The sequence below is a fragment of the Melitaea cinxia genome, chromosome 22 (assembly GCF_905220565.1).
Source record: "Melitaea cinxia chromosome 22, ilMelCinx1.1, whole genome shotgun sequence".
In the NCBI taxonomy this organism is placed as follows: domain Eukaryota; kingdom Metazoa; phylum Arthropoda; class Insecta; order Lepidoptera; family Nymphalidae; genus Melitaea; species Melitaea cinxia.
In genome coordinates, this window is record NC_059415.1 from 545,914 (window position 1) to 572,829 (window position 26,916).

The 26,916-nt window shown below is 34.2% G+C and overlaps 1 protein-coding gene and 9 non-coding genes across 10 annotated transcripts in view; 2 read left to right on the forward strand and 8 right to left on the reverse strand.

Annotated features, from left to right (window-relative positions):
• The window catches only part of LOC123664368 (retinal homeobox protein Rx1-like), a 30,308-nt gene extending 27,558 nt beyond the window's left edge, over positions 1 to 2,750 (reverse strand). The window contains exon 1 of the mRNA XM_045598912.1: positions 2,678 to 2,750. Within this exon, the coding sequence (XP_045454868.1) occupies positions 2,678 to 2,750 (73 nt within the window). The remainder of the gene's footprint in view (positions 1 to 2,677) is intronic.
• A 7,700-nt stretch (positions 2,751 to 10,450) lies between these two features.
• On the reverse strand, positions 10,451 to 10,569 carry LOC123664847. Its single transcript, XR_006744952.1, has one exon. It is a non-coding gene; the product is annotated as a 5S ribosomal RNA (ribosomal RNA).
• A 644-nt stretch (positions 10,570 to 11,213) lies between these two features.
• Positions 11,214 to 11,332, reverse strand: LOC123664807. Its single transcript, XR_006744915.1, has one exon. It is a non-coding gene; the product is annotated as a 5S ribosomal RNA (ribosomal RNA).
• A 784-nt stretch (positions 11,333 to 12,116) lies between these two features.
• LOC123664797 lies at positions 12,117 to 12,278 on the forward strand. Its single transcript, XR_006744910.1, has one exon. It is a non-coding gene; the product is annotated as a U1 spliceosomal RNA (small nuclear RNA).
• Positions 12,279 to 13,222: 944 nt separating this feature from the next.
• Positions 13,223 to 13,341, reverse strand: LOC123664813. The gene has a single exon (XR_006744920.1). It is a non-coding gene; the product is annotated as a 5S ribosomal RNA (ribosomal RNA).
• Positions 13,342 to 14,686: 1,345 nt separating this feature from the next.
• On the reverse strand, positions 14,687 to 14,805 carry LOC123664814. The gene has a single exon (XR_006744921.1). It is a non-coding gene; the product is annotated as a 5S ribosomal RNA (ribosomal RNA).
• A 580-nt stretch (positions 14,806 to 15,385) lies between these two features.
• LOC123664791 lies at positions 15,386 to 15,547 on the forward strand. The gene has a single exon (XR_006744904.1). It is a non-coding gene; the product is annotated as a U1 spliceosomal RNA (small nuclear RNA).
• A 420-nt stretch (positions 15,548 to 15,967) lies between these two features.
• On the reverse strand, positions 15,968 to 16,086 carry LOC123664815. The gene has a single exon (XR_006744922.1). It is a non-coding gene; the product is annotated as a 5S ribosomal RNA (ribosomal RNA).
• A 2,154-nt stretch (positions 16,087 to 18,240) lies between these two features.
• On the reverse strand, positions 18,241 to 18,359 carry LOC123664842. Its single transcript, XR_006744947.1, has one exon. It is a non-coding gene; the product is annotated as a 5S ribosomal RNA (ribosomal RNA).
• A 3,456-nt stretch (positions 18,360 to 21,815) lies between these two features.
• Positions 21,816 to 21,934, reverse strand: LOC123664816. The gene has a single exon (XR_006744923.1). It is a non-coding gene; the product is annotated as a 5S ribosomal RNA (ribosomal RNA).
• Positions 21,935 to 26,916: the final 4,982 nt, after the last annotated feature.

Here is a 26,916-nt window from a genome sequence, read left to right on the forward strand (position 1 = left end):
ATGCAACGCACTGCGCTGCTTTAAATTGTAGACATTAATTATTGTATAGATATCATTGGAAATTTGACTGATATATGTTTCAGTTAAAATAGTTCAGATGCTGTTTGCTGTGTTAAGGTTTGTGAAGCAATATTTGTTATACGAATATAAGCTTGATGCTAAATGCTATGTAGGTACTTTCTATGTTTAATAGCAATTTTTTGAATTTTTAGCAAAATTAAAAAATTGCTTATGATTGCACGGTGCACAGCACGTCATAATATGGCTATATGAGCAAGCTTTATTACAGCCTGTTAACGTGCCACTATTAAGCTAAGTCCTCTTCTCTTAAGGGTTGGGAATTAATCCCTCCAAGTCCTATACCGACAGTGGGGTGAAATTTACAACCCCGTCCGTATATCTATTGATTGCGCAGTCATGTAACACTAGGTATTCTAAAACTCTTTCCACTAATAGTAATCGATTCTAAAATACTGCATTTCGTTTCATGAAGTGAAATAATTTAACATTCTTTATTATTTGATTGATTTTTCCTCTTTAATATGTGTAAGTCCTCCTTTATATGTATCGTGTCCAGTACCCAAAGGTTTTCAATCAGATAAAAGGTTAGAAATCGCTATTTAGTAATAAGATCGCCTTTGTACATCTTGTGTTGTATCTTTCTTTATATGTGTCTTTATTTCGGTGTACATTAATAATAAATAAGTAAATAAATAAATTAAATAGATTTATATCATAGTTATGACTAATGATAGCTTAGGTCTTAAAAGAATTTAAAAATGATAATGAACTTATTTGAATGTGATTTAATCAAAATTTTCCATTTTTATTAATTTATTTAATGTTTTTAATAATTAAATATGTTATTAATTAACATATCAAATTGCTATGATTAAGTGAAATTCCTAACTGTTGCATAATTATGTATTTTCTCTGATTATGGTCCCGTTATTCGTTTGAAGTGATTAAAAATTAAGTGTCAAATAAATTAATTAATTTAAATGTTATTCCAAAAGTCATTACTGTTGTATCATCGCATAAAAATAATTATAATGCGATGATATTGTTAATTAAATATACAATTATTGAATTTTAAAATAGTGATTAAGTTTTTGTCATAACGTTTAGATGTATTTTTATTTTTTGATGCGGGAAAACACTTTATTGCATCATCATCATCACTTCAGCCTATCACAGTCCACTGCTGGACATAGGTCTCTACAAGTTCGCGCCAACATTGGCGTGAATTCATGTGTGTTGCCCATAGTCACCACGCTGGGCAGGCGGGTTGGCGACCGCAGGGCTGGCTTTGTCGCACCGAAGACGCTATATTACTGACACTTTATTGAATTCATTTGAATTATATTTTTGTTATTACAATTGTTTAACGTTTATAAAATATATGAATGTAATATTATTTAATAAAAATGATAAGTTGATAATTTTAAATGAATGAAAGTGCATTAATTTACGAGCTTATATCTAGAATAGGTTTATATATATATATATATTTTTACTGTTTACGTGATTTAACTCATTATAATATAATATATCATCATCATTATAATATAATAGGACCGTCGAATGGTTAGGGACGAGCATTTGCTTTATAAAATACTAACCGGTTATGTTGATACCCCTTATCTTTTGAGTAATATTAGTTTGAGATGTCCTCGTTTACAAGCTCGTAAAAAATTACAATTTTTTGTACCTGTAATTAGAACGAAATATGCTCGGAATATTTTTCTTTATCGTGCATTCAACTCTCATGACAATGTGTTTGGTGACATTGACATGTTTAATGTTAACTTAAATAGATTTAAATCTATCACGATGAATGTCATTTCTCGATGATATTTTAATTTTAATTAATTTTAATTGTAATCTTAATATCTGATATTGTTAGAATTCTGTCACTTTTTTTGTTGTCATTTTTTTTTTGTTTTCAATCATATTTTATTGGCATTTTAATTTGGTATAAGAAAATATATATCTAAATTTAGACCCTTAGAGTTGAAATTAGTATGCCTTTTTTATTAATGTACTAATTGCTATTATTTGTGCTATTATGTGAAGACTTAACTGGTAAATGTATGTCATTTAAATTTAATTTTTAATGTATATCAAACTGTATGTCTTCCTAATAAACATAAATAAATAAATAAATAATGAAACAATTTTGTCGGATTTGCGGCTTATTAAGTTTTTTAGATGCCCGATGTTTCGGATACTTTACAGCAACCATGGTCGCGGGAGAACATATAGATAAACAGGACATATATATATAGACGGGAGAACATTTATACCAGAACTTAAGCTATAACTAATAACATAGCTGTATAAACAAACTCTTTATCCAGAAAAATACAATCGACATAGAGTAATTTTTTAATTACGTTATAATGATAAATTATTATAATAAATTCTCAAGACAAGCATCCAATAGTTTAAAAAGAAAAAATTAAGAACCAGTGTGCTTCAGACCACACGACTAAGGTAAAACTTTCTATCTTCACTAACTTATATCTCTCAACTTCCGTTCGCCTCGCCCGATCCACACTTTTCGTAATGCTCTCGTCACGCATTCACCAGCTTACTCCCCAAGTCACGTGTGCGTAAAGAAGATGGACTTTAAAAAAATTGCCCAGTTATTTAGTCATGAGGTAAAAATATTTACCCGAGGAATGTTGCCTGTGTCCAAGTATGCTATCGATAGTGTACGCAGCGCCTCGTCGCGCGCTGCTAGCCATGATGGACCCTCGTTCCGACCTCCTACAGTCTTATTACCTCCTGGTATCACTACCACACATACGCACTACTGACAAGTCAATACACAAATACGTCAAACACTAACACCGCTATTTAAGTTAATCCAAATCACTTGTAAAATTAATTTAAGTGTATTAAACTTAATTAATTTCAATAAAATAAAATAAATTGAAGTTAATATAGAGAGTTATTCATATTAAATTAAATAATTGAGTATCAAATATTCGAAAGTAATTCGCGTTACGAGTTCAGTAGTTCGCGAACTGAACCGACCTCACAAAACTATTACCAAACTTTGACTGAGGTCTCAACTGAGTATCACTTAATATCGTCCCGCCTTTCTATACAGCCTTCCCGCCTCACATCCATCCCTTTCACACGCTATAGTCAACTATAGTTCTTCTCGCTCGTTAGCCACACCCATTCTATATCATTGGTAGCGCAATAAGGGTAGGGTAGTAAATGTAGAGACAAGTCAAAAGCGCGCGTTTCTCTGCTCGGCAAGCACGTTTTTATTTAACATTTTGTTTTAATACGTATTTTTACCGTCTTATATTATTTTTAATAATAAATGTAACATTGCTATTTCGTATGTGCCCAGAGTGGTTGACAATGGGCAAAACACATGAGTTCACGCCATTTTTGCCGTGAACTTTTGGAGGCCTATATCCAGTAGTGTTGACTGCAAAAGGCTGATGTGATAATGATGATGATGATGCTATTTTGTATTGATATTAAAATTGTTTAATTTGTTTTTTACATTGCTTGTAGACTATTATAATCTAATAATTATAATTTATAAAATATATCGACCCATCCTTCATTGTAAGACCATGTTAAGAAATAATACAAATCCGAAAGTCGATAATAGCCACTAAAACTTTGCGGCATTCCACAGATACAAGTCATTGTGTCTTGAGAACTTAATTCCTACAATGAGACTTAAGCACACCTCGAGCGAGGTTTTAAGCCCCTAATGCGGCTTCAAAACACTTCTAAGACACCGAACTCTACAATTCGGAACTTCGATAAACAGATTTTTAATGAGCTATTTTGAATTTGAGTTAATTTCTGATAATATGCGTTTTAAATTCATTAAATTTTGTTAAAATTTAAGTAATAATATAAAAGCGAAAATTAGTTCAGAATAGGACTTATATATGTTTATGCATATCTATACAAATAAATAAAATTGGAGTGTCTGTTTGTAATATTTAAATTACCGCTTTTTACTAAATGCATATGCATAAATACACGGTATATTTGCAAAAATAACATTTTTTTTAAATTTTGTCTGTCTGTCTGTTTTTTTCGGCTAATCTCTGAAACGGCTGGACCGATTTTGACGGGAGCTTCGCTGGTAGATTTCGATGTAGTAAGGAGTAACTTAGGCTACTTTTATTTTAGAAATTTACTTATTTTATAAATCTGCGAACTGAACAATAACTTTTTTATTAAATTCCACGCGGACGAAGTCGTGGGCACAGCTAGTTGTTTAATAAATGCCGTGTTTGTGGAGGAAAAAACACGAGCTTCAATAATATTAATAAAAAACATAAAACACCATTATAACATACAGTATTAAACTGTCATTCTATTAAAGATACTTTAAAGAAAAGGAAAAAAGGTACAAAAAAAAAACAAAATAGTTGATGACAACTGAATGACAAACAAACGTTACGTGTAACTACAACCTTTTATTTTTATTACTAGTCGGCTAAAATGGTTGCGACCTTAATTATGTTTAACACATCAGATAATTATTATTTATTATTTTGTCACAATAATTCTAAGACTTAATACGAATATTCATAAACATATACACATGTACGTTTTTTCGATGTGATTCATCGACACATTCGCAATTTTCGCATCATTGTGGGTACCTCTATGTTTTTTTTTTTTTTTTTTTAATATTAGTAATATACATCCACGGGCTTCTGAACCCATGTCCTTTTTTATTTCTAAAACATGCTTTTTTTTAAATCAAAGTAGGCGTTACTCAGCAACATCAATAGAAATCAATAGAGACGTGAGTCCGCCGACCGGTTCTTATTCTAACGTATGATTCTTTCTTTTTTTTTAACTTACTGGTACTTCTATGTTACACTTTACAAAGTATGTAATACATACAATCACTACGCAATGCTTAAAAGCTTTACGCAATATATGACATAAAATTAATGTCATTAATTTCCTAGGTTTTTTTCTAGAATGCCTCAAAAAACTTATATAAACATCGGTATTCCCGATTAAAAATAAAAACATATTAAAGACATACATTACATATATTACACAACATTTTCCAAAACTACATATTTTTCCATTTCATTTATACTTAGGAAGGATAGGCCTATACTGTCTTAGATATACGAAACGTAACTGGCTATGTGAGAAAGAGAGAAAGAAAATGTTCTCGCACATCTCTCTTGCTCTGTTCACCTCGCCCTATCTCATACTTGTCGTGATGCTCTCGTCACGCATTCACCCCTACACACGCATTAACTCCGCAAATTAAGCGTACGTAAAGAAGTTTTACTTCAAAAACCTAATTTTAAAACCTTTTTGAGTATGTTGTTATGATTTAAGATGTTACTAGGAGACTAACGAATAAGTAACCCTCAGTTTTCGTTTAAATTTTTAAACAATAACTTTTATTTTTCATGTACAAATTTAAGTACAGTCATATTGCACTGTGCCCGCAACTTCGTCCTCATGGAATTCAACAAAATAACTATTATTCAGTTCGCAGATATAGAAAAAATCTAAATCTACCATTGTAAGTTCCATCAAAATCAGTCCAGCCGTTTCAGAGATTAGCCGGAACAAACAAACAGACAGATAGACAAAAATTGTAAAAAAAAAAATATTATTTTGGTATATGTACCGTGTATACATATTTAATAAAAAGCGGTTATTTAATATTACAAATAGACAATCTAATTTTAGTTATTTATATTGATGTTAATGGAAGTGAACTTGTTTATTTATCTATAAAAACATAAAATAAAAACTATTCTATAAAAATAATTGCTAAAATGATTTCGAAGGTTTTATAAGATTAATGTAAAATTACCGATTACCAAAATCTATCTAAACGTCCGAAAACAAACTAAAGTTAGCTTGACGACAACGACCATAAAATCAGTTTTACCCACGCCTAAAAGTAAGTAATGATAAAGTAATTATTGTTAACAGTAACAAATAATGGACGTTTGTTCGAAATAATTGTTTTAAATTGAAAAAGATGTTCCACAAATACGTAAAAGGTTGTTGTAATTTTTTGCTGTTGCGGTTTCTTTTGTGATTCATCACTGTCGTTACCGTTTACATTGTTGATATTGTTTTGAAGGAATTTTACGTTTTTTATACAAGTTTTCTGTATACTTACTTAGCTATAGTTATTATTAAATCTATATAAATAAAAATGAATGTTGCTAAGCTCATAACTCGAGAATGGCTCGAACAATTCGGCTAATTTATTTTTTGTATGAAGGTTTTAATACTAAAAAAAATAATTTTTACTATTAACTTTTGACAGAACGATGTCTGTCCGGGCAGCTAGTAAAAAATATAGTTATTACTAGCGACCCGCCCCGGCTTCGCACGGGTGCAACGCTGATATTAAATATACTACAGAATGTCTTTATTTATTGTATGAAGCTAGCTTATAGCATGGTTATTAACATAATAACAACATTCAAATATGCGTCGTGAGATTACACGTTGTTACAGAATGCGTTGAAGAAATAAAGGTTCAATGCTCGTTCCCTGTAGGTGATAGCATGCAGTACTTTTTGAGTTTATTCCGGACATACATACAGATAAACGGACAAAAATTCTAAAAACTATATTTTTGGCTTGGGTATCGATTGTAGATCACATCCCGAGTATTCTTTTAAAAAAATATTCAATGTACAGTTTTGACTTTCCTACCATTTTATTATATGTATAGATTAGTAAGCTTATAAGCTTTGGAATTGTAAAAAAAAATATTTCTTTTATTTTATACAATTGTTATAAATTAAAAGCAATGCAATTTTTACGTTCCTCATATACGTGAATAAAGAGAGTTAAATGGAATTTAACAGGTTTCATTACCTGTTAATAGAAACTACTATTACCTTGAAATGTAACTTCTTTTAAGTAGAGAAGAACGGTGAATGACTCAACGATGGTAATTTCGTTATCTAATGTTTACGCGAATTTCACTCATTATAATGAAACAAATTTATCCGATTTTATCGCGTTTTATAAAGATTAGATTAAAATATAATTCGAACCTGCCTTTTAAATATATATATATGTCTACAAGTATACTCGTGAAGCAATTGTAGTCTTTGTTTTAATTAAATGTCAACTTATGAGAACTTCGGCTATGAAAGATCAACTCATATCATAATACTGTCTCTGTCAGAATATCACAAAATTAATAAAGATTTTCAAATAAAAAATTAAAACAACATCCGTATGTCATGATCACTATCATAACGAATATAATAAAATCTTAGAGAGATAGCTTTCATCATTACAGCCTATACAGTCCACTGCTGGACATAGGCCTCCACAAGTTCGCGCCAAAAATGTCGTGAACTCATGTGTGCTGCCCATAGTCACCACGCTGGGCAGGCGGGTTGGTGACCGCAGGGCTGACTTTGTCGCACCGAAGACGCTGCTGCCCGTCTTCGGCCTATGTATTTCCAAGTTCCAAGGTGGTAGTGGAACTGTGTTATCCCTTAGTCGCCTCTTACGACACCCACGGGAAGAAAGGGGTTGGCTATATTCTTTACTGCCGTAAACACACAGCTTACAGTACTTATACATATCCAGTAGTGACTGCGATAGGCTGATGTGATGATGATGTGATGACTTTCAATGTTTATTTGAATACCTATTTATTATAACGTAACCTATAAGTATAAAAATAAATAAACCTTGCGTACAATGTGAACGATAAAATAAAATATGTTTCATTCCGAGGCTGAAGCGAAACGCAAGAGTGCAGCGAGAACTATTGTCATGTCATTGTTATTTAGCTAACTCAGTAGGTGCTGAGACAATGCGAGCTATATCTATATAACGGAGTCGCTAAAGACGCAGTTCCGCCACTCCGATGTCTCTTTGTCGCGAATTAAGGCAATTTTCTGAACGCCGGAAAATAAAATAATAGCCAGCCCATTAGCGGGCCCCCTTCCTTCCACCCCCCCCCCCCCTGGTGCGAGTCGCCGGCGCTCGCTAATCGTCGGAAATGAATTTGACGTTTCTCTCTCCGCGCGCTTTGACTCGAGCGAGGCTCGTTCCGCCTCATTTAACGTCGCCGCTCGCTGATCGCTGTCCGCTATTCGCTGTCTGACGCGCGGTGTGACATTTTGACTACATTCTATTTTATAACTAACAATCAAGATCTTGTTAGTCTTTTCATGTTGAATAAATTCTATTAACCATTGCTCACTAGTTTTATTGCATGTTTTAAAATGTATAAGCTTGTTTGATGATAGTAAATAAAAATTAAATACTTTTTTCAAAAAAATCTGTACATACTAAATCTTTCACCGTTCCAGCTTCTCTACTTTGGAATGCTTTATCCTTACATATTAGACGTGTACGATCGCTTTCTATTTTTAAAAAGGCTGTCAGGAAGCATTTTTTTGACATTCAACGTGAATAAAATTATATACATATGTATGTATTTATGTATGTATGTGCCTATATGTATATGTGTTAAAGTAAATATATTCAAACGTTTATGTCTCAATTTGTACACCTACACCGACACAATACCATCTCCTCTGCCCCTAGATTGCCTGGAAAAGATCGCTTTTCAGCGATAAGGCCGCTCTTTGTACCTTATGATACTATGTTAAAATCAATCTGATATGTTTTATTTCTGTATTGGTGTACAATAAAATGTACTGTTATGTTATGTTATGTTATCGCTTTCATACTTGCGTAATTTATATATGAATCATCATCATCATTTCGGCCTATCGCAATCCACTGCTGGACACAAGCCTGCATAAGTTTGTGCCAAAAATGTCGTGAACTCATGTGTGTTGCCCATAGTCACCACGCTGGGCAGGCGGGTTGGTGACCGCAGGGCTGGCTTTGTCGCACCGAAGACGCTGCTGCCCGTCTTCGGCCTGTGTATTTCAAAGCCAGCAATTGAATGGTTATTTCGCCATCGGTCGGCTTTTTTTATATATTGATAAAATATCCTTATTTTGAAAATAATAAATTAATCAATCTAATTATGTACAGTTAGAAAATACCCAATACCTTAACTCATTCTTTTATTTCAATTATATAATACAGCGTATCTCTATTATAAAACACTCTTTAAAAGCGGGCAACACTTCCGCAACAAGGGTAATAAGGCGAACTAATAGCGCTCTACAGACGGTAGAGTTAAAATGTGTGTCGTGAGTCGCGGGAAGCCGTTAACAGTGATTTGTAGCGTCACAAAGGTAAGTCGCGGTACAATTATCCGTTTATAGGCGCGTCATTACCCGCTCTGTGAAGACACGATTACAACCCCTAGTGACAATCTCTTTAATAACTGCGTAACGGCTTAGGACTTGTTACGTCACTAGCTGCGTAACTTATTTAAAATGACATAAAAATATGCGACTGCGAACTGCAGTAGCAATAGTTTATAAGCTTTTCGGTTAGTACGCTGTTTAAAGTTTAATAATTCAAATTATATGACGTACTTATATTATTTTCGACGTTAAAACATATTTACTAATCCAAAATAAAAGCCAGTAGAAAAATGGTAAATAAAATCTTGAACGTAAATTGAAACTTCATAGTGTGTGTCAGCGTAGACGTTTTTATTATGACTACGTCAGAATGTTTATGCTAAAATATCACTTAAGATGTTTGTGCTTGTAATACCAATATATTTTACATCGTAAATAACTACGATTTGCGCAATAATAACAATTGTAGTGCAAGCCCTGTCATAGAGAAAACATTGCATTGTAGCAATTAAATAAAATATAGTAATTGCTAATATAAAATGGGCAGGCGCTTAATGTAGAGTCACTATTTAAAGAAAACAAAGGAAGGATATCTTAACGTTACAGAATATGACAACTAGATATACTAATTTCAAATAGTACAATGATCCTGTAGTGAGTAAGGCAGCTACAACTTCGATTCCTTAGTACACAGTAAGTTGATAACGTAGGTAGGGTCAGCAACAGAGCTGGAGGCGTACAAAGGTTAAGGTCGTTGCTTATTAACAGACATAGCATGGGCTTGTTTGTAACAATAGGACACATAATACAAAAACTTTGTCACTCATTTTACCTCACATACCTCGTACTAGCCAGCTTAGTATTACTACTTTCAAGCAGTGTTGTGTTCCTGCACTGAGCAAGATGACCAGACTTTCTGGAAGATTGAAGGTAAGATCGATAGCACGATTGCGATGCTTCTGGCGTTGCAGGCGTTTATAAGTTACGGTAATCACTTACCATCAGGTGGATCATACGCTCGTATGCCGACCTATTTGTATTAAAAAAAATTACATAATATTTATTTTGTAATAAAATATTAAAAGATTGATAACACATTTCAGATTAAGCGTAAAGTAAATAATGGTACGTACTTCATTATCGTATATACGAGTAGGTAAGGTGTCCGTGTCACGAACAGTATTAATAATAGAATCATAAAAAGCCAACGTCACGCGGTGTTCCCAGGCGGTCACCCATCCAAGTACTGACGGCGCCCGACGTTGCTTAACTTCGGTGATCGGACGAGAACCGGTGTATTCAACGTGGTATGGACGTTGGCAAGTGTTTTGCACAAAATCTTAATCACTCCTTGGTAAACGACTAGTCTAGTATATAGTTAGGAAATTATATGAAATGATAAGCATGCGTTTGGAGAAATGAAATAATGTAGAGTCGCATTATGACCTTATTTAATATTTATATTTAATAATCGTGTTTGCAGGCAAACGAAGAAAAACCGCCTTTAATTATATCGACAAGTTATACAACGTGAGTAGAAAAAAAAATTGTCGATTAAATACGCATTATCAAAGATTACTCCAAAAGCTGTAATCAGATCTCGATGAAATTTAAATGTGACCACATGATAAACATCGTCTTTCGATTAAATTAAAAATCATCAAAGTCGGTACACCCAGTAAAAAGTTATGCGGCTTTTCGAGAGTTTCCCTCGATTTCTCTGGGATCCTATCATCAGATCCTGGTTTCCTTATCATGGTACCAAACTAGGGATATCTCTTTTCCAACGAAACAAGAATTATCAAAATCGGTTCATAAACGACGGAGATATCCCCGAACATACATTTAAAAAATGTACGGTCGAATTGAGTAACCTCCTCTTTTTTTTTGAAGTCGGTTAAAAAAACAGTATACAAATGTTAATATTAGCTGTACATTACATGTGCAGCAGAAAACAGAGCAAAAAGCCAACGTCACGCGGTGTTCCCAGGCGGTCACCCATCCAAGTACTGACCGCGCCCGACGTTGCTTAACTTCGGTGATCGGACGAGAACCGGTGTATTCAACGTGGTATGGACGTTGGCGACTGATGAGCAGAAAAGTTTGAACACAACTTAGTTAAGACGTTAAAAGAATCATTTTATTATCAAACAAGAATTTTAGGTAGCCTCTACATTCCACAAGTATTAGTTAAATGATACCGTAATAGTGTAGCCGACAAGACGCAAACTGCTCTTCTATATGAATTACTATTATAATACTACCATACTATATATTCTTTCCGCAGTATTTGTTAATTATCTACTTATCTATCTATAAATTATAAACAAGCATTCTTTACACCCACTCAGCTTCTGCTAAATACATAGATTTGCTTTTTTTGCTTTTTTTTATATCACTAGGTCGGCAAACAAGCGTACGGCTCACCTGATGGTAAGAGATTACCGTAGCTTATAGACGTCTGCAACACAAGAGGCATCGCAAGCGCGTTGCCGACCCTATCCCCAATCTCCTCAGGAGCTCTGGTCACCTTACTCACCAACAGGAACACAACACTGCTTGAAAACAGTATTATTTAGTTGTGATCTAAGAGAGTATTATTTACTACAGGAAGTAGAGTCGTCACAAATTAAATTATATTATATGTAACAAATTTTGCACTAAAAGTAAGTTCGTTCTACCTTAATTAGGATATTGAACCTATGCGAAGCAGAAAGCAGAAATACCAATAATTTTTAGATCATGAATATACATATGTTTCCCAAATGACGTGTAGTTGTCTCTCGTTAGATGTCGCTAGTGGAACATTAAATCGCGCTAACGATGATTTTACCCGGAAATATAAAGCGGTGACGAGCAGGGGTCACAACACTTACCTGGCGTAGGGGACACCGTGATCACGAAAGCGGTTCCCCCAGAGCGAGGCTCCTCCATTGCACTGCGGCGGGGTTGACCTCTGCGATTATCCCTAATGCGGATAACTCGGACGCGTAAGTTTTGGTAGTGGGGACTGCGTACGAGCTGTCCCCCATAAAAAGCTGTCTCTTATTGATTAAATATTGACTCTAAAAAGGAAACGAACAACAAAAAAAGACAACCAAAGTGGAAGACATAATGTCACTATTATTTTTACTGGTAAGATAAATGTACAAATTAAATAAAAAGACAAAATTGCCTTCAGTTATTTTTTTTTTTTTTTTTTTGAATGTATCGCTAATAAAGGAATACGTAGTTTTATTTAGTTCGAATGATTTGCAATTTGCTAATAGTTAAAATATAGAAGTATAACATCAACAACAGACCGGAATACAAGAATATTTACTAAAGGACACGAACACAAGTAGTAGGGCAAGTTATGTAGAGTCACATTATGATCTAATTTACTTTGTCCTTTAAATATATACACACAAGTGATACACGACAAAACATTCATTTGGAAATGAGTAAAAAATGCAAAACCAAATTTGGATTATGTAAAGCAAAAAAGAACTTAATCACTCCTTGGTAAACGACTAGTCCAGTATATAGTTAGGAAATTATATAAAACTAGCTGACCCGGCAAACGTTGTCTTGCCGCTAAACGCTATTTAAAAATAGGGGTAGATGGTAGAGGGTTGAAAATTTAGGGTTGTATGTATTTTTTAATGTTGTATCATAAAAAAATAGAAATTAAAAATTTTGTCTAAAAAATAAAAAATAAATTTAGGGGTGGACTACCCCTAACATTTAGGGGGATGAAAAATAGATGTTGGCCGATTCTCATAGATACCGGATAAGCACAAAAAATTTCTGAGGAGTATGGCAACGAAAACTGTGACACGAGAATTTTATATATTAGATGATAAGCATGCGTTTGGAGAAATGAAATAATGTAGAGTCGCATTTTGATCTTATTTAATATTTATATAAAAAAAATAACAATATACGAGTAATAATATTAGCTGTACAACACATGTGCGGAAAAAACAGCAAAAAGCCAACGTCACGCGGTGTTCCCAGGCGGTCACCCATCCAAGTACTGACCGCGCCCGACGTTGCTTAACTTCGGTGATCGGACGAGAACCGGTGTATTCAACGTGGTATGGACGTTGGCGACTGTTGAGCAGAAAAGTTTGAACATACTCTTTTTGATTAGACAGTAAAACAAAAAACATACAACCGACGCCTTTAATCGCTAAGCTGCGATCTCGTTTAGACAACCCAAGCGGAGCCGATAATGTCGAAATCATTTTTAGATTTCTCCCGTCAAGGAAAAAATTTACGAGTAACAAGATAAAATTTATTTCACTTCACACTCACTTTGTGCATATTGTTACCTATTTAAATTTAAATGTTTTAGTATAAATTTTCAAAATTCATATAATACAGCTTTAAACGTAACTTAGAAATAATATATAATGCATTTGGATTTAGAATCTTAAATAATGAAAGAACTTTAATGAAGAGATGTCGATTGACTGCTACATGTAAAGGTACTAGTGGTTTGGTTTTCTTTGTTTTGTTGTTGTATGGATTAATTAGTTGTACAACTTTCTTCAATGTTTGTATGTATTGTAGATGCCTGATGATGGTCCAATAAAGGATCGAAACGTCGCATGAATTTGCAATTAGTGGTTTGATTGGCACCTTATGTCCACTTTCCAGCTAACCGTCAAAGAATATTTATTTCACTTCATTTTTCTCTTCCTTTTGACAAGAGGGATACTGGAAATATAGTTTGATATAATTTGGATGATTCAAAATGTACTGATAGTTAATGTGTAGAGAGACAATAAACAAATGAACAAAATAAAGGTAAGGTACACGCTCAAATCGTGCATTCACACAGTTATCTTATGTAGAGTATGTTCATCTCCTTTGGTTATTTGAAAGAGATCGCTGTTTAGCGAGAAGCCCAATACATAATATAAGTATATTATAAGATCTTATAAGTATTTACATTGGAAACGCGATATTAAATGATTAATCATGCATTTAAATTAATAAATAAGTATCTACACAATACACACATTACACACGGTCGTCTGTTCCTAAAGTAAGCAACTTAATGCTTGTGTTATAGGTAACAGCCGAATGGTAAAGCTACATTTTTTTTTTTTCAATAAACATAACTAATGTTAACTACGTCGTTTGTTTTCACGTCTAAACATAAATAATACACATATGAATATATAAATAAATATTTAAATTACAACCAGACTCGGGCTGAGAATCGAACCCACAACCTTTGAAGCAGAAAGCAGGGTCACTACGAACTGCACTAACTGGCTAGTCATATTTAACAAACGTTCGCAGAAATTAAAAAATGTAGAGTCGCGTTATCATTGGAGAAATTAAATAATGTAGAGTTATTATCTTCTTTAATACTTATATTAAAAATAAGATACAAATAATAATGTGAGCTGTACATTACATGTGCTGTAGAAATAACAGCAAAAAGCCAACGTCACGCGGTGTTCCCAGGCGGTCACCCATCCAAGTACTGACCGCGCCCGACGTTGCTTAACTTCGGTGATCGGACGAGAACCGGTGTATTCAACGTGGTATGGACGTTGGCGACTGTTGAGCGGAAAAGTTTGAACAGAATTAAGTTAAGACGTTAAAAGAATTATTTTACTATCAAACGAGAAGTTTTGGTAGCCTCTACATTCCACAAGTATTTGTTAAATAAAAGACTAATAATATTTAATGATGCCGTAATAGTGTAGCCGACAAGACGCAAACTGCTCTAACATATGAATTAATATTTTAATAATACCATACTATATATTCTTTCCGCAATAGTCGTATTATCTACTTATCTAGGTAGTAAATTATAAACAAGCATTCATAACACCCGCTCAGCTTCTGGCAAATACATAGGATTTATTACAGGAGGTAGAGTCGTCACAAATTAAATTATATTATATGTAACAAGTTTTGCACTAACAGGAAGTGCGTACTATCTTAATTAGGATATTGAACCTATACGAAGCAGAAAGCAGACCATATACCAATAATTTTTAGATCATAAATATACAGATGTTTCCCAAATGACGTGTAGTTGTCTCTCGTTAGATGTCGCTAGTGCAACATTAAATCGCGCTAACGATGTATTCACCCGGGAATATAAAGCGACGACGAGCGGCAGTCAAAGCATACTTACCTGGCGTAGGGGACACCGTGATCACGAAGGCGGTTCCCCCAGAGCGAGGCTCCTCCATTGCACTGCGGCGGGGTTGACCTCTGCGATTATCCCTAATGCGGATAACTCGGACGCGTAATTTTTGGTAGTGGGGACTGCGTACGCGCTGTCCCCCCATTAAGAGACAACAAAGGTACCCTCTAATTTATTGTATTATACAAAAAGTAATGCACTACATTGCGGATTTACTATTCAATTGCTGTCTCTTCCTAAGTAGAGGAGATTATGTTGTAATTAACTAATAAATTTTACTGTCAAGAAAAACATAAATGTATATGAATATCAAGATAAATCTTATTTCACTTTTACTTTTGACTGTAACGCTGCTAAAGAAATGTTTCAAAAATTACTAATAATTAAAATGTAAAGACATACAACCAAAGTTTGAAACAAATGAATAAAATAAAGGACGGGAACACGCACAAATCCTGTAGAGTCACGTCATAACTGTATTTAGTAGTTTTTCCTCAATATCTACAAATCAATATACTTATATCAATAACGATCAACATAAAGCTTTAAAAAAACGTCAAAAAGCCAACGTCACGCGGTGTTCCCAGGCGGTCACCCATCCAAGTACTGACCGCGCCCGACGTTGCTTAACTTCGGTGATCGGACGAGAACCGGTGTATTCAACGTGGTATGGACGTTGGCGACAGTTGAACAAAAAAACTTAGTCACACCTTGGCTAACAAACAGTCTAGTATGTAGTTAGGGAATTATATGAAATGATACACATGCATTTCGTGAAATGAAATAATGTAGAGTCGCATTATTATCTTATTAATTATTTATATCAAGTAAAAAAAAAAGTTTATTTAACATTATACATATTTACAATTCACAACTTAAGAACTAAATATTTACAGATAGTGTTGGTACAAATCATGTCCGCGTGGATTTGTGCCAAGAATGCTGGCAGCATTTCCCTGTTGAAGAGCTATGCCCATTCTCTGAGGAAAAAAAATGCACCTGCCCTCTTGTCACCAATGGAAGCAATAAGGCGAGGAGTTATCTCATTTAAAAAACTTTCAGCACTGCTACTACGAGGTTCAAGTGTTTCGACTGCAAACGGCACAAAGATGTAATTTGGGATTAGTAACGAATATTTGTGCCGTTTAGTCGTTTCAGCTTTTTCCACTGCGGCTCCCGCTTTTAAGGCTGTTTCCCTGACATAAGACGGAGCAAGTGTGTCAACGCAGGTTACGTCCCACAAAAGCGCCCGTCCCTTTTCCCAGAGAACCGACGTCAATCCATCAGGTCTCTTGCCATCATCGCGACTAATTCCAGTAAAAGTAAACGCTTGTATATTAATGTAACTTCGCTGATCGGATGAGAACCAGTGTATTTATCGTGGTATGGATGTTGGCGACTGTTGAGCAGAAAAGTATGAACACAAGTTGGTTAAGACGTAAAAACAAAATACGTAAGAATCAACTTTCAGACCAGACGTAAAAAAAAAACATTTAGCATCAACTTTTTAGTTTCTTCTTAGCTCTCTTTGATTAGACAGTAAAACAAAAAACATACAACCGACGCCTTTAATCGCTAAGCTGCGATCTCGTTTAGACAACCCAAGCGGAGCCGATAATGTCGAAATCATTTTTAGATTTCTCCCGTCAAGGAAAAATTTTACGAGTAACAAGATAAAATTTATTTCACTTCACACACACTTTGTGCATATTGTTACCTATTTAAATTTAAATGTTTTAGTATAAATTTTCAAAATACATATAATACAGCTTTAAACGTAACTTAGAAATAATATATAATGCATTTGGATTTAGAATCTTACATAATGAAAGAACTTTAATGAAGAGATGTCGATTGACTGCTACATGTAAAGGTACTAGTGGTTTGGTTTTCTTTGTTTTGTTGTTGTATGGATTAATTAGTTGTACAACTTTCTTCAATGTTTGTATGTATTGTAGATGCCTGATGATGGTCCAATAAAGGATCGAAACGTCGCATGAATTTGCAATTAGTGGTTTGATTGGCACCTTATATCCACTTTCCTGCTCACCGTCAAAGAATATTTATTTCACTACATTTTTCTCTTCCTTTTGACAAGAGGGATACTGGAAATATAGTTTGATATAATTTGGATGATTCAAACTGTACTAATAGTTAATGTGTAGAGAGACAATCAACAAATGAACAAAATAAAGGTAAGGTACACGCTCAAATCGTGCATTCACACAGTTATCTTATGTAGAGTATGTTCATCTCCTTTGGTTATTTGAAAGAGATCGCTGTTTAGCGAGAAGTCCTATACATAATATAAGTATATTATAAGATCTTATAAGTATTTACTTAGGAAACACGATATTAAATGATTAATCATGCATTTAAATTAATAAATAAGTATCTACACAATACACACATTCACACGGTCGTCTGTTCCCAAAGTAAGCATTTTAATGCTTATGTTATAGGTAACAGCCGACTGGTAAAGCTACATTTTTTTTCAATAAAAATAACTAACGTTGACTACGTCGTTTGTTTTTACGTCTAAACATAAATAGTACATATATGAATATATAAATAAATATTTAAATTACACCCAGACTCGGGGTAAGAATCGAACCCACAACCCTTGGAGCAGAAAGCAGGGTCACTACGAACTGCACTAACTGGCTAGTCATATTTAACAAACGTTCGAAGAAATTAAAAAATGTAGAGTCGCGTCATCATTAGAGAAATTAAATAATGTAGAGTTATTGTCTTCTTTTATACTTATATTAAAAAGTAAGATACAAGTAATAATATTAGCTGTACAATACATGTGCAGCAGAAAAAACGTCAAAAAGCCAACGTCACGCGGTGTTCCCAGGCGGTCACCCATCCAAGTACTGACCGTGCCCGACGTTGCTTAACTTCGGTGATCGGACGAGAACCGGTGTATTCAACGTGGTATGGACGTTGGCGACTGTTGAGCAGAAAAGTTTGAACACAACTTAGTAAACACGTAAAAAAAACATTTTATTATTAAACAAGAGTTTTAGGTAGCCTCTACATTCCACAAGTGTTTGTTAAATGTAAGAGTCTCTACTAATGTTAAATGACACCGTAATAGCACAGCGTAAAAAGAACGTAATAGTGTAGACGACAAGACACAAACTGCTATACTATACGAATTACTATTATAAAACTACTGTCTTCTTCTTATATATAAAAATAAATCGTAAAATGTGTTCGTAAGCGTATAAAATCAACAACGCCTGGACCAATTTTACCAATTCTTTTTTTTTAAATGTTCGTTGAAGTCCAAGGATGGTTTTAACGGCGAAAAAAATTCGAATAATTTCCGGGAAAACCCTAAAAACAGACCTTTTCTTTTTTCCATACAAACGTTTTCTAACTAAAATGTAGAGTCAATTGGAACTTTATTGCTATTCAATAAAGTTCGTGTAAAATAATATATTAAGGCACATTTTACGTAAGTTATTAATGATTAAATTGATCTTATTCGTAGACCGCATTTTAATTTAATTTACATAAAGTAAAATGGTTGTGAGTGTCGTAAGAGGCGACTAAGGGATAACACAGTTCCACTACCACCTTTAAACTTAAAAAGCCGACCGATGGCGGGATAACCATCCAACTACTGGCAATGAAATACACAGGCCGAAGACAGGCAGCAGCGTCTTCGGTGCACAAAGCCAGCCCTGCGGTCTCCAACCCGCCTGCCCAGCGTGGTGACTATGGGCAACACACATGAGTTCACACCATTTTTGGCGTGAACTTGTGGAGAGCTATGTCCAGCAGTGGACTGTGATAGGCTAAAATGATGATGATGATGATGATGATGATGAAAAATGGTATTAACTAGCTATTTCACATTACCTATTATATTGTTGCGGGGGCGTTAACAATGAAAAATTCCAGTTTTTAAGGGGCTACCCTACCTCAGCTCGAATTCAGATTTCACCCGTACTAAATACACATGAGAAGTGAGAGCGCTTGGTTGTTCATCGCGCGAATTATATGTATTTTCTCCCCACAAACATTATCAATAGTTATTTTTTAAAAAACGCAACATATAAAATGTTCGTCATACTTATTTCAATTACCATGCTTAATCTCAAGTCCATAACTTCTATATTTACTGAGATATTAAGGTTTTAATACAAAAATAGAGGTAACTTTGCGATTTTTTTCTATCGAGAAAATTTTATGGAATCGTGTTTTCGAAACATACGAAAGATAGTTTATGCCCTGAACTTTACCATACCTAAATTTCAAATTTAAATATTTAGTAGTTTGGAAGATATGGACATTCTGCCGAGTGGAAAATAAGCAATTTGAGGTAGCATACACTCTTAAACTATCGACTCCAAATTTGGTACGAATCTCCTATATGTGATGTAGAAATGATCGATGAGCGGATTTTATGATAACTCATGCCCAATAAGGATTACGGGGGGTGGACGTTAACAATGAAAATTTTAAATGTAACTCCGAAACTACTGAACCAATTTTTATCAATTTTTGTAAGCATTTGTAATTTAGTCTGACTTGGAAGATATGGTAGTTTTTATCTCAATTGGACTCGGCAGGTGGCGCTGCTATCTGTATGTAGCTCTGAAACTACTGAATCGATTTTTATCAAATTTTGTAAGCAGCTGTAATTTTTTCTGTCTTGGAAGATATGGTAGTTTTTATCTCAATTGGACTCGGCAGGTAGCGCTGCTATCTGTATGTAGCTCTGAAACTACTGAATCAATTTTTATCACATTTTGTAAGCATCTGTAATTTATTCTGACTTGGAAGATATGTTAGTTTTTATCTCAATTGGAGCAGTTAGGTGGCGCTGCTGTCGGTATGTAAGCTATCAAATTTGGTAGCTGTTGGTGCTGTTGCTGAAATTTTGTAACTGACCGCGCCCGACTTTGTCGCTGATCGGATGAGAACCGGTGTATTCATCGTGGTATGGACGTTTGCAAATGTTTGACAGAAAAGTTTAAACACTACTTGGTTAAGACGTAAAAACAAAATACGTAAGAATCAACTTTCAGACCAGACGTAAAAGAAAAACATTTAGCATCAACTTTTTAGTTTCTTCTTAGCTCTTTTTGATTAGACAGTAAAACAAAAAACATACAACCGACGCCTTTAATCGCTAAGCTGCGATCTCGTTTAGACAACCCAAGCGGAGCCGATAATGTCGAAATCATTTTTAGATTTCTCCCGTCAAGGAAAAATTTTACGAGTAACAAGATAAAATTTATTTCACTTCACACACACTTTGTGCATATTGTTACCTATTTAAATTTAAATGTTTTAGTATAAATTTTCAAAATACATATAATACAGCTTTAAACGTAACTTAGAAATAATATATAATGCATTTGGATTTAGAATCTTACATAATGAAAGAACTTTAATGAAGAGATGTCGATTGACTGCTACATGTAAAGGTACTAGTGGTTTGGTTTTCTTTGTTTTGTTGTTGTATGGATTAATTAGTTGTACAACTTTCTTCAATGTTTGTATGTATTGTAGATGCCTGATGATGGTCCAATAAAGGATCGAAACGTCGCATGAATTTGCAATTAGTGGTTTGATTGGCACCTTATATCCACTTTCCTGCTCACCGTCAAAGAATATTTATTTCACTACATTTTTCTCTTCCTTTTGACAAGAGGGATACTGGAAATATAGTTTGATATAATTTGGATGATTCAAACTGTACTAATAGTTAATGTGTAGAGAGACAATCAACAAATGAACAAAATAAAGGTAAGGTACACGCTCAAATCGTGCATTCACACAGTTATCTTATGTAGAGTATGTTCATCTCCTTTGGTTATTTGAAAGAGATCGCTGTTTAGCGAGAAGTCCTATACATAATATAAGTATATTATAAGATCTTATAAGTATTTAGTTTGGAAACACGATATTAAATGATTAATCATGCATTTAAATAAATAAATAAGTATCTACACAATACACACATTACACACGGTCGTCTGTTCCTAAAGTAAGCAACTTAATGCTTGTGTTATAGGTAACAGCCGACTGGTAAAGCTACATTTTTTTTTCAATAAACATAACTAATGTTAACTACGTCGTTTGTTTTTACGTCTAAACATAAATAATACACATATGAATATATAAATAAATATTTAAATTACACCCAGACTCGGGGTGAGAATCGAACCCACAACCTTTGGAGCAGAAAGCAGGGTCACTACGAACTGCACTAACTGGCTAGTTATATTTAACAAAGGTTCGAAGAAATTAAAAAATGTAGAGTTGCGTTATCATTGGAGAAATTAAATAATGTAGAGTTATTATCTTCTTTAATACTTATATTAAAAATAAGATACAAGTAATAATGTGAGCTGTACATTACATGTGCTGTAGAAAAAACGTCAAAAAGCCAACGTCACGCGGTGTTCCCAGGCGGTCACCCATCCAAGTACTGACCGCGCCCGACGTTGCTTAACTTCGGTGATCGGACGAGAACCGGTGTATTCAACGTGGTATGGACGTTGGCGACTACATATTTCAAAAAATTGATAATGACATTTCTTTTTTGGATATTCGTCGTATATTATCCACAAATATATTTACAGGACACACGTAAGTACATTCAATACTTAAAAATAAATATTTACTTATTCAGCCTGAACATCTCACTCCTAGGCATAGGCCTCTTTCTTCGCGTAGAGACGGATTAAAGCTTAATCCACCACGCTGTCGAACTGCGGGCGGATATGTCCGCTACTACTTATGAGTATGCGTAACGATCGCTATCAGATATTTATGATAACAACTGGGACCGACGGCTTAACGTGCTTTTCGAGGCACGGGAGACCCACAAGGACAGATATCCAAACCGCCTTCCTGATCACGGTGTCTCCTACGCCAAGTAAGTATGATCTGCTTCCCGCTCGACGCCTGTTTATTCACCCAGCTTAAAATTCAATGTACTACTAGCGACATCTAGCGAGAGAAAACTGCACTATTTAATTGAAAATCTCACTTTAGCCTATCGCAGTTCACTGCTGGACATAGGCCTCCACAAGCCAAAAATGGCGTGAACTCATGTGTTGCCCATAGTCACCACGCTGCTCAGGCGGGTTGGTAACCGCAGGGCTGACTTTAATTGAAAATTACTCTGCATTACTGCATACTGTGGTCTGGGTGTTTGTGGAGTTCTAGGGCAAATATTAATTTTTTAAGTATTGAATGTACTTAGTGTGTGTCCTATAAATATATCCGCGAACCCGCATTGGAGCAGCGTGGTGGATTAAGCTCTGATCCTTCTCCTACATGGGGAAAGAGGCCTATGCCCAGTAGTGGGATATTACAGGCTAAAGTGTACTCTGCATTAAAAACAAACCTTAAAATGTTTGAAGATTTCTTAAAGGTTAAACGTATTATAATTTTTTTTGTGTTGGTTTGTCAAATTATTAATCTATTATCGCTATCACTTGTGCCATCAAGCGGACTAATATTTTGTTTGTTACCTTAGTGGTTAACGAACATTATTTAATTACGTACCTACAAAAATGACATGTACTTTATAATTGAATTTATTTCGAAACTAAAGTAGAAAAAACTCCTGTATTTTAAAAGAAACAAAAAAGTAATATCTTTAAAAGTATTTTCTTAAAAATAATTGTTCGAAGTGCGCAAACCCTCTATCTTAAAATGGATTCAGTTAAAAGTATTCCAGAGAATGTAATTGAGGAGATCTAAAGTGTGTCGGAAGTTCGCGATTAGAGTGAGCCGCGGAAGGAACCTGCAAATTAGCTCCCCCTTCCATCCCCCAGCGCTCTGATTGTTTGCGCCCATTAGAGATCGCTTTGATCAGTCGATGAACACTTGTTCGAATATGTGATCGAACCGTACAAGTAAAGATTTAAAATATATTATGTCATTTTATAATGTTTGTAGTCGGACAAACAAAGGCTATTAAATAAATTTGAATGTTAAATCAAAATATTGTCATTATCAACTTGCAACCATATGTATTTGTTTTTCTTTAAGTACATATTTTTCGTTTAATTATAAGAATTCCTTAAAGTATATACCTACGTGAACAATTTATCATAGATTAATAACGCTAAATGAAGCATTGTTTAGAGACATTAAAAATTGGAACTATTTGAGATTGCAGTGTGTTTTTGTCTGTGAATATTAATATTATAAGACTGGTTTTTTACTGTTTACTTTTTTATTTTTCTACTTTACAACCGGTTCACATAACCGGTTTTAACTGAGGTAGGGCACAGCAGGAATTTCCTGCTCAAAATATGGAGCAGCCCCACTGGGGTAGTACCTCGACCTTACAGAAGATCACAGCTAAATAATACTGTTTTCAAGCAGTATTGTGTTCCTGTTGGTGAGTAAGGTGACCAGAGCTCCTAGGGGGATTGGGGGTTGGGTCGGCAACGCACTTGCGATGCTTCTGGTGTTGCAGGCGTCTATAAGCTACGGTAATCTCTTACCATCTGGTGAGCCGTACGATTGTTTGCCGAACTAGTGATATATAAAAAAAAATATATTATTAATGTTTACGCGAATTACACATACTATAATGAAACAATTTTTCGGATTTATTCAGTTAGCCCGAAAAAGTCATTTCATTTTTACAACCGGCTGTCGTCAAACAGAACCACTCCAACAATTTTTAGAACGACTACTATGTCGACGAAATTAAAGACAAATTTATTTTATTTATCTACATAACACATAAATTACTTTTCATCAATTTTGCTAAAATCATTATGTTACTAGATCTCTTTATCGACTGCGATAAATTTGCTTGAATTTACTTAGTTGTATAATTAATACAAAAACATATTAAGTGTAGATAAAACTTAAATACATTGAACATCTATATAAATATATAATTCATACAAACGGTCATGAGTCGCCAATTCAAATTGCACACATTATATCGGCCGAGTATTGTAAGCCTTATGTGGTCGTTAATGCATGTTTGATGGCATTTCTTGGCGTCATTGTTTAAAGTAGAACTTCGAGAATCACGCCCTCGGTTTGAGTGGTTTTGCATTACCTCCTCGATAACTGCTCACAGCTCGACACGGCACTCTATGTCTCACGCGGCAATGTTCTGTGTTCGACTATTTGCTTACATGTGTGGTAAAATACATCAATTTATTTTTAACAAGGTGAAAAAATTTATATGTAACTAAATGGTTGTAAAATTAGTGCTGTTGATGAGCAATGGCAATTTATATTTTACCTAAAATGCTTTTTGATGGTAAAATATCGTAAATATTAAAATAAATATCAAAATTACTAAAAAACTAAAACTGCGCTACCTACACGTTTACATTTGTTTGTAATAACATTAGTTTACCTATAATAGTTATTTATTTATATATATATATTTATATATATATATATATATATATATATATATATATATATTGGTTAAGAATACCTAGATATTATACAAAGATACATCCACATTTAAATATTAAAGAAATCTCGTTATTTATCCTCAAAAAGACAACAACATTAAATTTTGCAACCACATCCAAAAGTTTCTACATACACAATATATGTGTACATTTGTAAAAAGAAACACGGTGTAAACAGAGCCGTGGCTGGAAAGCGTCGTAGCGCGTCGTAGCTCGTCGTAGCGGTAATGGAACGACCATTAACCACTCAACGATCAATGCTCATGTTATCCGCTTATCGTATTGTTCGGCGTAGCGCCGATACCTGCAAGCACGAGGCGAGTAAGGGTGCCTACACAATGATGTGGAACTACTTATTTCTCACATACACAGTATATTGCTATAATTGTACAAGAAGTTGGTATAATTAAGGTTCTTATTGCGTCATTTTTTATGTTACGCTCACCTGCCGATTCTAAGCGATTACCGTAGCTTATAGACGTCTGCAACACCAGAAGCATCGCAAACACGTTTCTGACCCTACCCCCGGTTTCCCCTTTCTTGGTCACCTTACTCACAAATAGGAACACAACACTGCTTGAAAGCAGTAAAAAAGCATCTACAAAATTAATATGAATGAAATTATTAATGAATTTGTACATTAATATGATAATAAGGTGGTTTTTCCTTAGCTTTAAAACTTTGTTTCTTTTATAATGATCAAGATTTTCCGTGATATTATTCTGAGTTCTAATTATACTCAAATATGTAGCAGATTTCAGCTCACAAAATATTTACAAACTTTTGATATTTTTTTTTGCGTACAATTGAGAACATTTTATTAATTATTGATACATAATATTTTTACCAGTATAGTTTAAGTGTAAAAATCTTAAGATTTGAATTAAATTAAAATTAATATAATAATTATATCGAAATGTAAAATTTGAAATAGCAAATAAATGAGCTGAAATTGAAAATTAAGCTTAATCTGATACACTAAACTGTAAAATATACAAATATACATATTCACAAAACCTTGCTATATGTAGCTTTTAATTTAATAAATATTTTTCTCTATTACGCGGATAAAGTGATTAAAAAACGAGTGTGCTTTAGCCATCCTCCATCACACTTTTCGTAACGCTCTCGTCACGTATTCACCACGTTACTCCCCAAGTCAAGAAGTTTTACTTTAATAAGTTGTAGGTATTAGTGAAGTCCTATGGAAAATAATGGCAAGTAAAACAACTTGAATGCAGTCAAAACTACTACTTCATCAAAAATCACAAAAAGAAACTTAATAAAGCAACCCATTCGATGTGCAACAGACCTTACGTTTAACTTAAGGATTGAAAAGCAATTTCGAAACTGCTTGTAATACTCGATAGCCTAATGATAATTGATACCTATTGTTCTCTACGTCGTTAAAATTTTATACATTTTAACATTTAAACGTATCCCAACAATACAGCGTATGTCAAGCGCTTTTATCGAACCCTCTATCGCATTTTTTGCTTATTGTTTTGGCTGTTTAAATTAAAGGAGTACTTGGAAAATCCTTTCTTTCGTGAAATGTAAGAAAATGTCTTTCAAATACAATCGAATTTTTCTCCTTTATACGTAATTTATTTTACTCAATACTTCGTGAAGTATACGTAAGTGGGTTAAAATGTTATCCTAAGGATTATTTTTAAGTCGTGACTATACAGATGTTTCCTAAAGACGTGTAGTTGTGTCTCGTTAGATGTCGCTAGTGGAACATTAAATCGCGCTGACGATGTATTCACCCGGGAATATAAAGCGGTGACGAGCGGCAGTCCAAGCATACTTGGTCGCTAGCGCGATCTCTCCGAAGTAGGGACACGATATCGCAACGATAAGTATTGATATCGATATAGTATCGGTATCGAAACAAAAGTATCAAATTAGTAATAGCATCGAAACTCAAGTATCGATATGAGTAAGTATCGAATAAATTTTGAGTTTCCCTATTACTTTAAATTAATTCACATCCACAACAGAGGCGCGCAGACCATGAATGAGACCTGTTGTGATTCATTAATGGACCACAATGAAAATAAAAATAAACAACTTAGAT